Here is a 13476-nt window from a genome sequence, read left to right as displayed (position 1 = left end):
TGGTTGCTATGGGCAACTAAGCCAGCTCTACTTTACACCAGTTTTGGTAAATCTCCCCCATAATATTAATTCATTGTATCATGTACACATGCAGTGCCCCCAACCATCACACTTATGGCAAGCGACATGGGGCCTTGGCATAATATGGTGAGGTGATATCACACCTAATGTATCCCCATGGGGGTCCCATGACCAAAATATATGGCAACTGCAAAAAATATATTCAAATTCCCTTCAATATCCAAATGTGTTTGTATAGAGGTGAATGAAAAAAAAGGTGAAGCCGCAGCTGAACTCTGTCTTTGCCTTAGATGAGACAACTATGAAAGGGTTAATGGACGCACAGGTGGGGCTGAGGCTGATCCCATTACTATATAAGAGCTCATGGCAGGTGGTTAGGCATGAGGTCAGGATGGAGTGGTGGAAGTTGGTGGTCATAGTGGCTCAGATACTGAGGGCTTTAGCTGACAACAGCCATGGCCTCCAAGAACTTCCAGAGGTACAATGTGGGGAGGAGAACATGCAGATCATCGTGCCCCAGCACCTGAAGCAAAATTCCAAGATGAAGGTTTTAAGTAAGTGTTTGGTGTGTCTAATGCATGTTGTGTTAGGAGGCTGTGATGACCTGCTGACTTGTACTGGTCTGTACTCCCCCTTGTGGGTGACCTATAGACTGGGATGGGAGAGATGTGAAACCCCAGTTACCACAGAAGATTGTTGATGCATCTGTAGGGGTACCAGAGGTAACCACGTCCCACATCTTGATGGTCCATTGTCCACCCAAACACAGGGCTTGTTGTACAGTGAGGGTCTGAATGTAACATCTTAAAGGGGTTGGCCACTTTCTGGCTACTGGTGACCGATGTGTATGTAAGATGACTATATTGCAACTGCTAATATAGCCATTGTTAATATTGTGTTATTTCCTATACTTCATAAGCTGTGTCCCTTTTGTTAGGTAAATCTTTTATGCTGTCCATAAGATGGCTGCTGATGGAGGGTCATGTGACCAGGAAATCACCTCCATGTGGTTTATCTATTGAAACACACTGCACCTGCATTAAAGTCCTACCATTTCAAGAGCAGGGGCAGTGTATTTGAACAGAGGACCTCACATGGAGGGTCATGTGACCAGGAAAATCACCGTCAGTGGCTATCTCATGGACAGGATTTCTGTGTGGACAGCACAAAAGACTTGGCCAACAAGGGGTAATACCTCATGAAATATAATTAGACCCAGAATTCCAACAGACTATTATCAAGTACCATATAATCATCTTACATACACACTGGCCAACCCCTGATGTGATGGTGCCACCATGTTTAGCAGTGCCATGGTAGGGCTAAGTACAGTGTTTGTATCAAGGTCTAGGACATTTGGGTCATTTATGAACATTTTTATGCCAGTTTGTGTGACCTGGGTGTTTTTGTGCTGTTTGACTCAAAGGAGTGTTTAGGAGAGGCTGTGACACATTTGCGCCTGGAAACGGGTCTAAATGTAGGCTAAAAACTACTTTAGCCAGGAGCTTGTTTAGTTTTTCCACTAGGCGTGTGGCCTGCTAAAGGGGCGCCTGACTAATCATAAACTTAAAGCTGGTCTCCGTAAACCACCGCTCCATAGTGTCTTTTATCAATGTCTGTTTTGTGGTGCAATCATATTTTACACACTCCTGAATTTTCTATGAGTCTCCTTCTGTAAAGGGAAGACTATAGTAATCCCTCAGAAACCAGGTCCCTGCATAACCCTCTGAGAAGCTGTCAGTGTGTGGAGCCAGGAGGCTGCATCATCTGCTCTAGGCACAGCGTGCCCAAACCTCCCGCTATCCCACCCCCTGTATAGCCGGCAACTATAGGGTAGATGGTTATCCAGGACATATTTATGGAGCCCTATGACTTTTATTGACATGTACAGTAACATTGTATTGGGAAGAGACACTGGTAATGAGGTTTGGCCTGTTCCATGTTGTGTGCGTTTCTTTAGGTTATTTTGGCGATCTTTGGGTAAGACCACACGGTGTAAACATTAATAAGGAAGGTGCACTACTGTGGATGCAAGCAAACAAGTCTGACTAAACCCTCAAACTGGTGTTAAAATTAAGAATTTAGCCAATATATCCTTATATGAAGGACCTATCTGAGCCTGAGCACCGCGCCAAGGTATTACCGGTAGCTCGGGACCTAACGCTAAACTACCTGTGGCGTATGGGTAATACCAGGAGCCAGTAGGCAAATTACAGGGGCGTAAGGTCCGCCTCACAGCAAACTCCCAGTTATCTTCAGCATGCAGCCATTCTTGCAAAGGGAGGAGGCTGTTAGTCCCACCCAAGACTGATAAGGCCCAGGTGCACCTAAATGTTGCCTGTGGATGAAAATCGGGCACATATAAATGTGGTGCATGCAACGCTGTGTTTGAGTACTGTGCAGCTGTATGGGCCACAGCAAGCTCTAAACTGAGGCCGCACTGTTCAGTGTGTCTGTAGTGTTAATGTCCGTTTAGCATCTTCAATACCGTGTGGCCACTGATCATACAGACCCACTGAACATTGCTGTGTAACTAGAGCTCAGTGAGGCCATACAGTATTCGTGCTTCACAAGCTTCCCCTCCCATGAGTGATATTCATACTTTCAGTGCAGATTTCGCTGGGTGAGATCCAGGGAAAATCCATAACAAAATCTCAATCTGCATGAACTACACCAGACCCACCTCCCCCCGGTGCCCCTCTTTTGGGGGGACAGTCCCTCAGTTCTGACTAAGTTCCTCTCCTTGCTGTATAAATGTCCCTCCTTTTTTGATCTGAGGTATGGACTGTCATTATTGCAGTTACAATATTTATCCAGAAAGTGTTTGTCTGGTTCCCATATCTTATTTAATTTGATGTAATTTAAATTTTAGAAACTTCTATGTTCAGATAATTTTTGCATTTAATAAGAACTAAGTGTGTAGGTATGCAGGAAAAATAGATCTTTCACAAAATTAGCAAGTGTCCCTCTTTGAATGTACAAGAAGTTGGGAGCTATGAATTACACTACAATGTGCATGTCCTCTTGGGGCACGGCTGCAGTAGAATATAAAAGGTTGGGTTTTTTGTTATCCACTCCTTGTTCTGGCTTCAAAAACTGCTAAAAACCTCACCATCTGGCTGTACCCTAGATATGGCCAGGTGGTTTAGCTGGCAGTATGACTTGACATGCCATCTGGACATGCCCTAAGGGCTCATGAACATGTACCGCCTGTGGAGAATTCAAATTATGGGCACTGGCCACATGGCTGGCGCAGATGAATGCAGACTCTAACTTGAATGGGTCCGTTTTTCTGTCTACACTGCAAAAAAAATAGAATGCATACACTTTTTTTAAAATTTGCAGTGCAGAGGCATGGACAGAAAACCCAAGAAGCACTCCATAATGTTTCTGTGGGGTTCCGTGCCTCCATTCCACACCACTCCTTCCTGATTATGGACCCATTCAAGTGAATAGGTCTGCATCCGTGATGCGGTGCACAAATGGCTGGTGCCTGTTGTGTAAATGAGCCCTAAGGATGTAATCTAACAACGTGGCCAAAACCACGTATCGCTGAAATTAATGTCTTCTGGCAGTTTTACAGATGAGGGTTCTTAAAGGGGTTGGCCATGTCCTGGCTACTCTTCACAAATGTGTATGTACGATGACTACGATACTTACTACTATACCCTTAAATTTTCTGTGTTTGCTTTATTTCATAAATTTATGTCCCCTTGTTGGGTAAATCATCTTTGCTGTCCACACAGGAAACTTGTCCATAGGATGGCCTCTGATGGAGGGTCATGTGACCAGAAAACTCCAGACATTTCACTCGGTCTTCTCCGCTAATACACCACTTGTAATGCTGAGAATATAGTGCAGGTGTTGTGTATTTCAGTGGAGGAGGCTGAGTGATTTTGCTGGTCACGTGACCCTCATCAGCAGCCATTGTATGGACAGCACGAAAGACTTGGCCAACAATTAAGAATACCTTGAAAATGGCACACAATATCCACAATTTGACTTTTCCCATCTTGTGCCAGGTCTAAAGTGGGCAGGGATGGGCCAGCAGATGGTCTCATTTATGCCTGGTTTAGGTGTAGAAAATTACCTAAATGTAAGACCTTTAGGAAGCAGGATGCGCCTAGGTTATATAGAGGCCGGTGCCTCTTCAAAACTTTGTCAGGAACCACTGCCAGAGCAGGGGCTTTATTAAGACTGGCGTTAAAGTGCCATGTAGTAGTCTCACAAACACATTGCTCAAGAGTAGCTAGAAAGGGCCAACCCCTCTCGGCTATAAAAATACAAACCAAAACTTGTGCTTTTGTTGGCCATATTCTTGCATGTGTAATTGGTCTTCCCATTGGTTTTCTCACATCATGATTTTGTTTGTGACTAGACCCTTACAGGGGGTTTCTGGAAATAGATGATCGGATAAATTTGGTCTGATTACTGGCACCCCAACTTCTGGCCAACTGAAGGGTCTGACGTGTCCCCTTCATAGTCAAGCTGCTCCGTACTCTTGCTAGTGGCTGTACTGTATATCCTCTGTGGAACCTCTTGCACAATGGAGGGGTTAGAAAGAGGTTTCCCAATAGCAGAAAGAACTAAATCATGTCTAAGCATTTTAGCACCAGAACACGGGTCCATTCTGACAACACATAGGTGGCCACATCTGACATTACAGCATTGCTTCACAGGAGATCTCCCTGTAGTGCTGATTCCATCTACTCACCCATGTTTCCCTTGCTTTATTTAGATAAAGATGGAAAAATGGAGCCTCTGAGAAATGACCCATCTTGTGGTATTTGGGTGACCCAGAAATATGATGGTTCCGCAATTGTTGGAATTTCTTATGATGGCTGCTATGTGTCTCAAACTGTAAGTATATGGAGGAGTTATCTGTGGTTCCAGAAAGTGCCACCAATTCCAAAAGTGGCATGTGCCACAGCACTATGGAGGTATCTTCTCCTAGAAGCATTGTTGCTGTGGAATATGGTGCCTATAGCTCCAGAACATGGATTTGCTTGGGGATTTTTGTATTCTGCAGTCTTCAGTGATGGAGAACTTTTTTTTTTAGTATTGGACACGTACTCAAATATTCATTTTTTTTCTTTAAATTTTCAGGACACCCACTTTGTGTTGACTCTTGGGCTCACTAAGAAACAAGATGGTGGAAAGAAAGTCACTGTGAGGAAGGAGATGACTTGTGCTGTGGGAATCTGTGAGTACAAGCCTTGCTTAGACTGAAGTAATATCTAAGGCAAATGATGCCTTCTTATCCCTACATAAGGAATGAGCTATAAACTAATATGGACCAGTCCTGGTTTTCTTGACTTCTACAGGTGGCACTTGTATTAGTGTTGCTTTGCCTATGGGGGTGCAGAATCCTAGCCAGGCTACTGATGATGGAGGCCCTTCAGACAATTCACTTATTTCCAAAAATGGGAAGCGGGAGTGTCAACATTGGAAGGAGTTGTAGCAAAGCTTGGAATGGGTCTGACTTTACTGTGATCTAAAGCAGCGGTCCCCAACCGCCGGGCCGTGGAAGATTGTTAGCCGGGCCGCGGCGATCAGGGGAGTCTTTAACTCTGTACTAATGAAGCGCTTCCATTATGGAAGCGCTTCATTAGTACAGAAGGACCAGGGAGCGGTGAAGGATCTGTACTCACTGCTTCCTGGTCCTCGGCTCGGCTATCGGCTGTGCAGGGCTGCGCACAGCGTGAGGTCGCTCTGTGACCTCACGCTGTGCGCCGCTATACACAGCCAGAGCCGACAGCAGAATGAAGAGGATCGCGATGGTGACCAGGAGAGGTAAGTTTTTTTTTTTTTTTTGTTTTTTTTTGTTTTGCACTGATGGCTGACATGGGGGGGCCTTATGGGCTGGCTGACATGGGGGGGCCTTATGGGCTGGCTGACATGGGGGGGCCTTATGGGCTGGCTGACATGGGGGGGCCTTATGGCTAAAGGTTTGGTGGTTGATCTGAGCCATTGGGGGTCTAATCTGAGGTCTGATTAACATTGGGGGTCTGATTGCTGGTCTATCCTGAGGTGTAATGAAAAATATTTTTTTCTTATTGTTCTCCTCTAAAACCTAGGTGCATCTTATAGGGCGAAAAATAGGGACCAGTGCAGCAGGGACCAGTGCAGCAGGGACCAGTGCAGCAGGGACCAGTGCAGCAGGGACCAGTGCAGCAGGGACCAGTGCAGCAGGGACCAGTGCAGCTTTATATAGTCATTATATAGTGTTATATATTTTAATATGCACCTTTGTGTTTTGTTATGCGTGTGAATCAGTTGGTCCCGCCCACCCCCTAAGCCCCGCCCCAGAACTCCGCCCCCCCCCAACCGGTCCCTGGGAAAATTGTCTTGCATGAAACCGGTCCTTGGTGCAAAAAAGGTTGGGGACCACTGATCTAAAGGGTATAAAACATCATTCAGTGATTACAAGCTTCCTCACCTAGTGACAATCAATAAGGAAGAAATCTATGCATTTGGCATAGAATCCAAACGAAAAAAACTGAACAGACCCTTACATTCACAATGGGAATAAGCACTCTGGTTGCAGTCTGACAAGACTAGGACATTTTTGCAGAATGGATGCATACAGCACATGGTTAATGGTCAATTCTGCAGAGTTTTTTTAGAGGTGTATTGTAAGGGTAACTTTTATTTTAAGTGCTGATTTGGTTCTGTCCCTTTTTAATTCTGTTCCTTTTTATTACCATTGTGAAATGATTTGCCTTGTAATCTAGTATCCATCCCCAATTGTGCCGAGAAGACCACATTTCTGAGTGATCTTAGACATGTGCGCTGCACACAAGGAGGGGCTAAAAAGGTTTAAACGCTGGGGCACACATATATTTGGGAGACTCCTAGGTAGGATGCAAGTATTGATTTGCCCCATATTTTGTACACCCTGGGGTGTTGGTCATATGTTATGTGGTAGACAGCCATGTGTTATAGCATGATCGATGGAGTCTCCACCCCATTTAGGCAAGTGATGTAGTATTCAGTATGACTTGTTTGCGTTATCGTATATATTTAACCAGACTTAGTAAATCTATGTATTCACTCAATTAGTTGTGGTGGTACTGAGAATACTTTATAGTTTTAAACTAATGAGGGCTTCAGTGCACTGTGGGGTGGGTCCTAGACCATTGGTGCCCCCCCCCCCATCCCCAAACACCAACAGATTTTCACAAGAGGAGTGTCTCAACCCTACCAGTATACCTGGTTGTCACGACTGTGACTGATCCAGACAGGTCTGGGAGGAGAAGGTCGCAGCGACTTGCTACTCGCGATAGCTTGTGAGTTTGCTCCGTGGTTCAGGGTATGTCATCCGGGTTTTGCCTTGTGAACCTTTTTGTCCTGACTGGGAGTTTGTAGGCATCCTTCTCAGGTGAGTCCTGTCTGCCACTCCCAGCTACTATATTAGTTTCAGTTTCACTTGCAGTCATTGCCAGATATAGTCCTTACTTGCAGTGCAATTCTGACCTTTGAAGGAGATCGTTTGACGGTGTTGCTGTGGAGCTCTTGTCCGGCGTGGACTGTCGTGTTTGGGATCGCCTGCTCTGCTCGTGACTGGATAAGTCGATCTCTGCTATAGATTGTTTGTTGCTGTCTTCCCCTGTTCTCCTAGACGTGAGTGATGGTGACTAGTGCTCCCATCGGCCTTTCCCCAGTCTAGTCTTGTTAGGGTGGCTGAGGGTTTAGGCATCCTGCTCACCGCACGGGTTCACACCCCGTCTAGGGTATCAGGGCAGACAGGTGCCAGCTTAGGGTTAGTCAGGGGTGGCCATTCTATTTCCCATCCGTAGATTAGGGTCCCCCTTCCCCTCCGTCTGGTGCGACACGACTGCTGCTGGGATAGCGGTCGTGACACTGGTTTAATAGGATTTAAGAGTTGCAATGTCACCTAATCCACTATTTGGGACTAATTAGATTTTTTTTTTTTTTTTTTTTGCCAGACCATGACTCTCCAATTCCAAGCCAGTGTGATTCCGTCCTAAGGCCAGACAGACTGAGCTGTACAAGTTCTCAGGACTCGTGTGAAACTATGGGCTGCTGCTACGATCCTGCTGACAGTATTACTCCATGCTACTATGGAAACAAAGGTAAGTGTGCGTGTAATCATTGTCACTTTTGTCTTTAATTAGACTGCACATGGAGTACTGGGCCCCAATGCACAAGGTAGACATAGCAGAGCTGGAGCATGCAGCTGAAGTAATAACTGGAATGGGAGGACTACAGGACCCCTGAATAAATCTAATGACTGTAGGAATATCAGGGGTCACTACAGAGATCTTCAGCTATTTATATCCAGGACTGACAAGGGGACATCCTCTACATCTAGAGGGAAGGAGGATTATTTACTGTAAGAGCACTGAGGCTATGGAACTCCACTGGAGGTGGTGAAATCGATGAGATCTAAAGGGGCCTAGAATATAATTACTAGACTTCTCCTGGAGAGAGGTTGTTGGTCCAGGGAATTATTCTGACTGCCTGACAGGGTTGATCATGGCAAGTTCATTGCTACCTTCCTTTCTGCAATCGGATCCCTGCTTCGTTCCCTCCATCCCAATCACCACTTCCCCTCTTGCACTGTGAGGGGACATGCATCCTCACTGCTCAGAAGTCTGGTCCTGGTATCTTGTGTAATGGCTTGTTTGACAGGGTTGGTCCTGACAGGTTGAGTGTCTATGGCTGGCTACCTAAGACATCATTTTTATTTTTCTCTTCCCCAGTGACTGCCCGCTGCACATCAGACGGCCTCTTCTCCATTGCCCTTCCAAACACCTTGACTGTGCCCCCGCTGAACCTGACCTCTGTGCGACTGCTCCAAAATGGCAGCCCAGAATGTAATCCAACAGCTAGCAATGGCTATTTCCTCCTCTACCAGTTCCCGATTTCTGCTTGTGGAACCACCTACAAGGTAAGTCGTGGTATATTAATGCCATTGTGAAAATCCATATGGAGCTGTTCAAACCATAGACTTCCTTCTGTCTGCCACTGAATTGTCCCCCTTTAATTCTTCCTGGGAACTGCAGACAGGTAGGGCTTGAACTGAATGGTGTCCTGGGCGGTCATCAATGGGGTGACCTGTGTGTGCACCAATTACATATGGTGACTAATTGGCCTCATCCAGTATGATGCTGTAAATCTCCCAGATATTGAATTCATGCAGTTACCTTAGAAAAGCATAGCTAATTTCTTCCAAAAATTGGTATCCCACACAACCAGGTGAGGTTTTTTTTTTTTTTTTTTTAAGGCAGCCATGATATTTCTAATGCTGTGCCTTTTTTTTTAATACTAGTTCTACACACTACTGAAATACTGTATAGGGCTAATTTTCCAATACAGTACTCAAATGGTACCAACGTACAGTGACCAAAAAGCAGTAATAGTGCTGTATAATGTTAAATACTGCTATGAGTGATATTGGTAATGCCAGGACTGGCTTCCTCTTAGGAGTATGATTGCAGTTGATTAAGGCCTGCACCAGTGCTCATCTGGTTCTTATCTCGGGCAATGGGGAATAGTGCCCTGCAAGGTGGTGGGTGGAGGACTAGTCTGGCCACTACCAAGCGCTCTCCCCATGAGCAGCCACTGCACCTATTCACTTCTATGGGCCCGACTGAAATGGCTGAGCCAGCGCCCGGCTATTTTTGGAGGCCACATAGAAAATGAATGGAGCGCAGCTGTGCATGTACGGTGCACCCTCCACTTCCAGGGCTCTGTTCTCCATATAGGTGCAGGTCTCATCAGACTGTCAGATAGGCACCACTTATCTCTGTAGGCAGGGTACAGAAAAGGGATGTGGTGTGTGTGTGTGTATATAGTGACTCCCATAGAAGTGAATGGAAAGGGACATGCATGACCACCTGTCTACTTACAACAGCCTTGAGATGGGCCCTCAGGTCAGACCCACACCACTGGGCATTTGTAGCATTTATTCTGTGGATTCCATAAATGTCAAACTTGGTAACTGCTGAATTGCTATCTTGTAGCTGGTTGGGGACCAGGCGGTGTATGAGAACCAGCTGGTGGCATCCAAAACCTTGAGGACCTGGAACAGTATATCAATAACCAGAGACTCCACCTTCAGGTAACTGAACTATGGACACAGCTGGGCTCAGCAAATACTACAACAGGGCTCTGTTCTGCTTAGGATTTGTCCTATTCCTCCTGGAAATGTGGGATCTATTGTCATTTATCTGTGGCTCCTACCCAGTGTAGTCCCTAGAATAGTGGACCTCAAGGAGTTGTGGCAAATTTTGTCTCCTTGCCCACAGGATGGGGAGTAACTGATCTGTGGAGGTTTAAGTGCTGGGACACCCACTGATCCTGAATTGGGGTCCTGCTGACCCCCCCCCCCCCCCCCCCCCCCAAGCCCATAGAGAATGAATGAAGCAAAGGTTCTCATGTGTGGCCTGCAGCTCAGTTATTCCCTATACTGTGGATGAGGAGACAATTTGATAACCTGGCATGGCCCCTTAACTGTGGGATGTCATCTGTTGAGGTCTCCTCAGTTGGAAATTCTCTGCAGGCCTTTAAAGGGCAATTAAGAGCCCATTTCCAGATGTCTTTGGATAATTCTGAATTACAGGATCTGTATTCAGGACGGCATCTTTTGACTTGCTCTGTGCATTAACTGCAGTACTCAACTTCTCCTGCGGAGGTACTGTAGGAAAATAAAATACTTGCTGCCAAATTCTCCATAAACTAGAGGGGCAGCAAGGTAGAGACTTGGGTGGTAGAGACTGTAATGTAAGGACTAGTGTCTGCAGTAATAATGTATCTGGATCTTGCTTGTACTTTTATTCAACAGATTATTGGTTCGCTGTAGTTTTGCAGTTAGCGGCTTACTCCCATTGAAAGTGGCTGTAGTGACCCTACCACCCCCACCACCTGTGTCAAGTATAGGACCTATTAACTTTGAATTGAGAATCAGTTTAGGTAAGATATTGTGATGGCCGTGGATAAGAATTGTTGCATAAATGAAATTCCTTAAAGAAAGTCACTTTACATGGTGTCTGATCTGCTAGCAGGAGTAGCTGAGAGGATTGTTATGGGAAATGTCTTCTGGTCCTGACAGATTTGCTGCATTTTCAATCAGCCGCCACTGTGGGAGCTCAGTGCAGAGCATTTACAGCTGAGATTCTATTCAATAGCAACTATAAATTCCTATGTATTGAGCTCCCCCTATTGGTGGCTGCAGGAAGCAACTTTATACAATCTGTGATTGTATTCATGTAAATATGATCAGAATGATTACCATTTTTAAAAGGGGTTATTAATCAACTGATATTAATAATATAAAATAATCATAAATTGATCAGAACTTTGGGGAGTCGCACTTTGCATTCTACACTGAATGTTTGCTGCATACTGTGAAGCTAAGAGGGGCAGGGGGACCCATTACTGAATTTTGCTAATGGACCCTAAAATCTGCATACATCCTCCAATATTTTTGGCATATTCCAATACTAGAGCAGGCAGTCGGCTAGGAATGATCTTCAGTAGCTGCAATTCCCTGACTCTTCGAACAACTCCAAGAAAATGAGCATATGGAAGTGTACGCCGACATGATTGTGTTCTACAGGCTCTGTGCACACTGCATCTAAACGCTGCACTTAATCTATATGCCTGGGTGCTGTTGGTTTGTTGAATGTATCCATTTACCCAAAGGAGGCAGTGTCCTTCCCATCAGGCTGGTATGCTTCAGCATGGCACATCTGGCTTTCCTATACAGCAGGGGTCACCACAATGTATACCGTGAAGTATAAACTTTGGGACATGCCACTATGGACTGCCATCCCAAGTCACAGGGGGATCTGCTCCAGAAGGATCAAATATGTGCAGAGCCTAAATCTCCATAAAATTGTTTGCTGTTGCTTTAGCTCACAGTAGCGCCCCTACAATTCCACACTAGTCCTCTAGGCACTCTTCTGAGGCACCAGGTCTCCTCTAGAATCAGCCTACGGATGACCATATGCATTGAATGCCCCCCCCCCCCCCATACAGAGGCAGGCCTGCTTGGCTGAACATGATAGGCCTTGATTGAGAAGGAAGCCACTGATGGGTACCTGGCAGCAGATCATCTTTAGAAGAATTGGACATGTTGACATCTAACTGCCCAATCCTTACCTCCCAAACACTTGCCGTTGGGAGGCCTCCATACACATTACATGAAAAAGGAGGGTTTGGACACCTTCATTAATGGTTGTGGTGTCTCAGATTTCTGAACTTCAGTCAGGACAACGATCAGGCCTGCAGCGCATGAACCAATTTGGTGTAATATTTTCTGTCCTAGATTCCAGCTACTTCAGTTATTATACGGACTCTGATTATCCAGTGGTAAAAGTCCTGAGGGATCCAGTGTATGTGGAGGTCAGAATCTTGCAGAGAAGCGACCCGAATCTTGTCCTTGTCCTACACCAGTGCTGGTCCACGCCATCTCCTGACCCTCTGAGCAGCATCCAGTGGCCAATACTTATTGATGGGTAAGTACAAATCCTTAGAGGTTCACAATTGTGTTGTAGTCTAATCCCAGACGACCATTTCACTTGAAAGCTTAAAGGGATGTAGTGGAGATGAGTGTGTATTTTAGAACTGCTTCTATACAGGTTTTTTGGCTTTGTTTCCAGGTGTCCATTCACTGGTGACAACTACATGTCTGATGTGATTCCTGTAGCTCCAGGTTCTGCTTTACCTTTCCCTTCTTATTACTCGCGGTTTGATGTGAAGACTTTTACCTTTGTGGATCAGAACACAGAGATGCCTCTTGCAGGACAGGTATGACCTGAGATGCTCATTGGCTTGCTACCCCAAAATACAGTACAAATAGGTAAAACACTGCTCGGTACTACCTCATGTGGCCACATCAAAGAAAAATAAAAAAAATAGGATATCACCACTTACTATTAAGTCCAAATCTGAGCGGCGGTGCTCACGGTGTCGGGCCCCACAATAACAAAGGTAGGTGTAAGAAAAACCACGGCACTTCAATCCTCAATCCAGTCGTATATTTATTGACTCTGAACCAAAGCAACGTTTCGACTTAAGTCTAAGTCGAAATGTTTCTTTGGTTCGGAGTCAATACATATACAACTGGATTGAGGATTGGAGTGCCGCGGTTTTTCTTACACCTACCTTTGTGTGGCCACATGTGACAGTGACTCTAGGAAACTCCTTTGCTGGACCATAAGACTTCATGTAACCCTTATGTTCTAGGTATACATTCACTGCAGCGCTTCTGCCTGTGTCCCCTCTCCAAGTGACAACTGCGCTACCGTGTGTAACAGACGTAAGTTTAGTCTACAAATGCCCAACCTGATTACCTCAACTATCCTCTTTTCCTATGCAGAACTCCAAACTTCTCTACACACTGCTTTCGTGTAACATTATAAAATTCTGTCTACCTGCAGCTGCCACTAGAGGGAGCCCATTGTACAAGGATTTACTGTACAGGTG

The 13476-nt window shown here is 45.4% G+C and overlaps 1 protein-coding gene across 1 annotated transcript in view; it reads left to right on the top strand.

Moving 5' to 3' along the window:
- Positions 1-412: 412 nt before the first annotated feature.
- Positions 413-13476, top strand: part of LOC120994024 (zona pellucida sperm-binding protein 4-like) — a 53638-nt gene continuing 40574 nt past the window's right edge. The window contains exons 1-10 of the mRNA XM_040422484.1: positions 413-575; positions 3768-3859; positions 5128-5224; positions 7971-8117; positions 8748-8935; positions 10011-10108; positions 10832-10959; positions 12317-12506; positions 12651-12798; positions 13237-13309. Of these exons, the coding sequence (XP_040278418.1) occupies positions 413-575; positions 3768-3859; positions 5128-5224; positions 7971-8117; positions 8748-8935; positions 10011-10108; positions 10832-10959; positions 12317-12506; positions 12651-12798; positions 13237-13309 (1324 nt within the window). The remainder of the gene's footprint in view (positions 576-3767; positions 3860-5127; positions 5225-7970; positions 8118-8747; positions 8936-10010; positions 10109-10831; positions 10960-12316; positions 12507-12650; positions 12799-13236; positions 13310-13476) is intronic.

Source organism: Bufo bufo, chromosome 3 (assembly GCF_905171765.1).
Source record: "Bufo bufo chromosome 3, aBufBuf1.1, whole genome shotgun sequence".
Lineage (NCBI taxonomy): Eukaryota > Metazoa > Chordata > Amphibia > Anura > Bufonidae > Bufo > Bufo bufo.
Note: the sequence above shows the minus strand (reverse complement) of the source record. Positions and strands in the feature narration are given on the sequence as shown.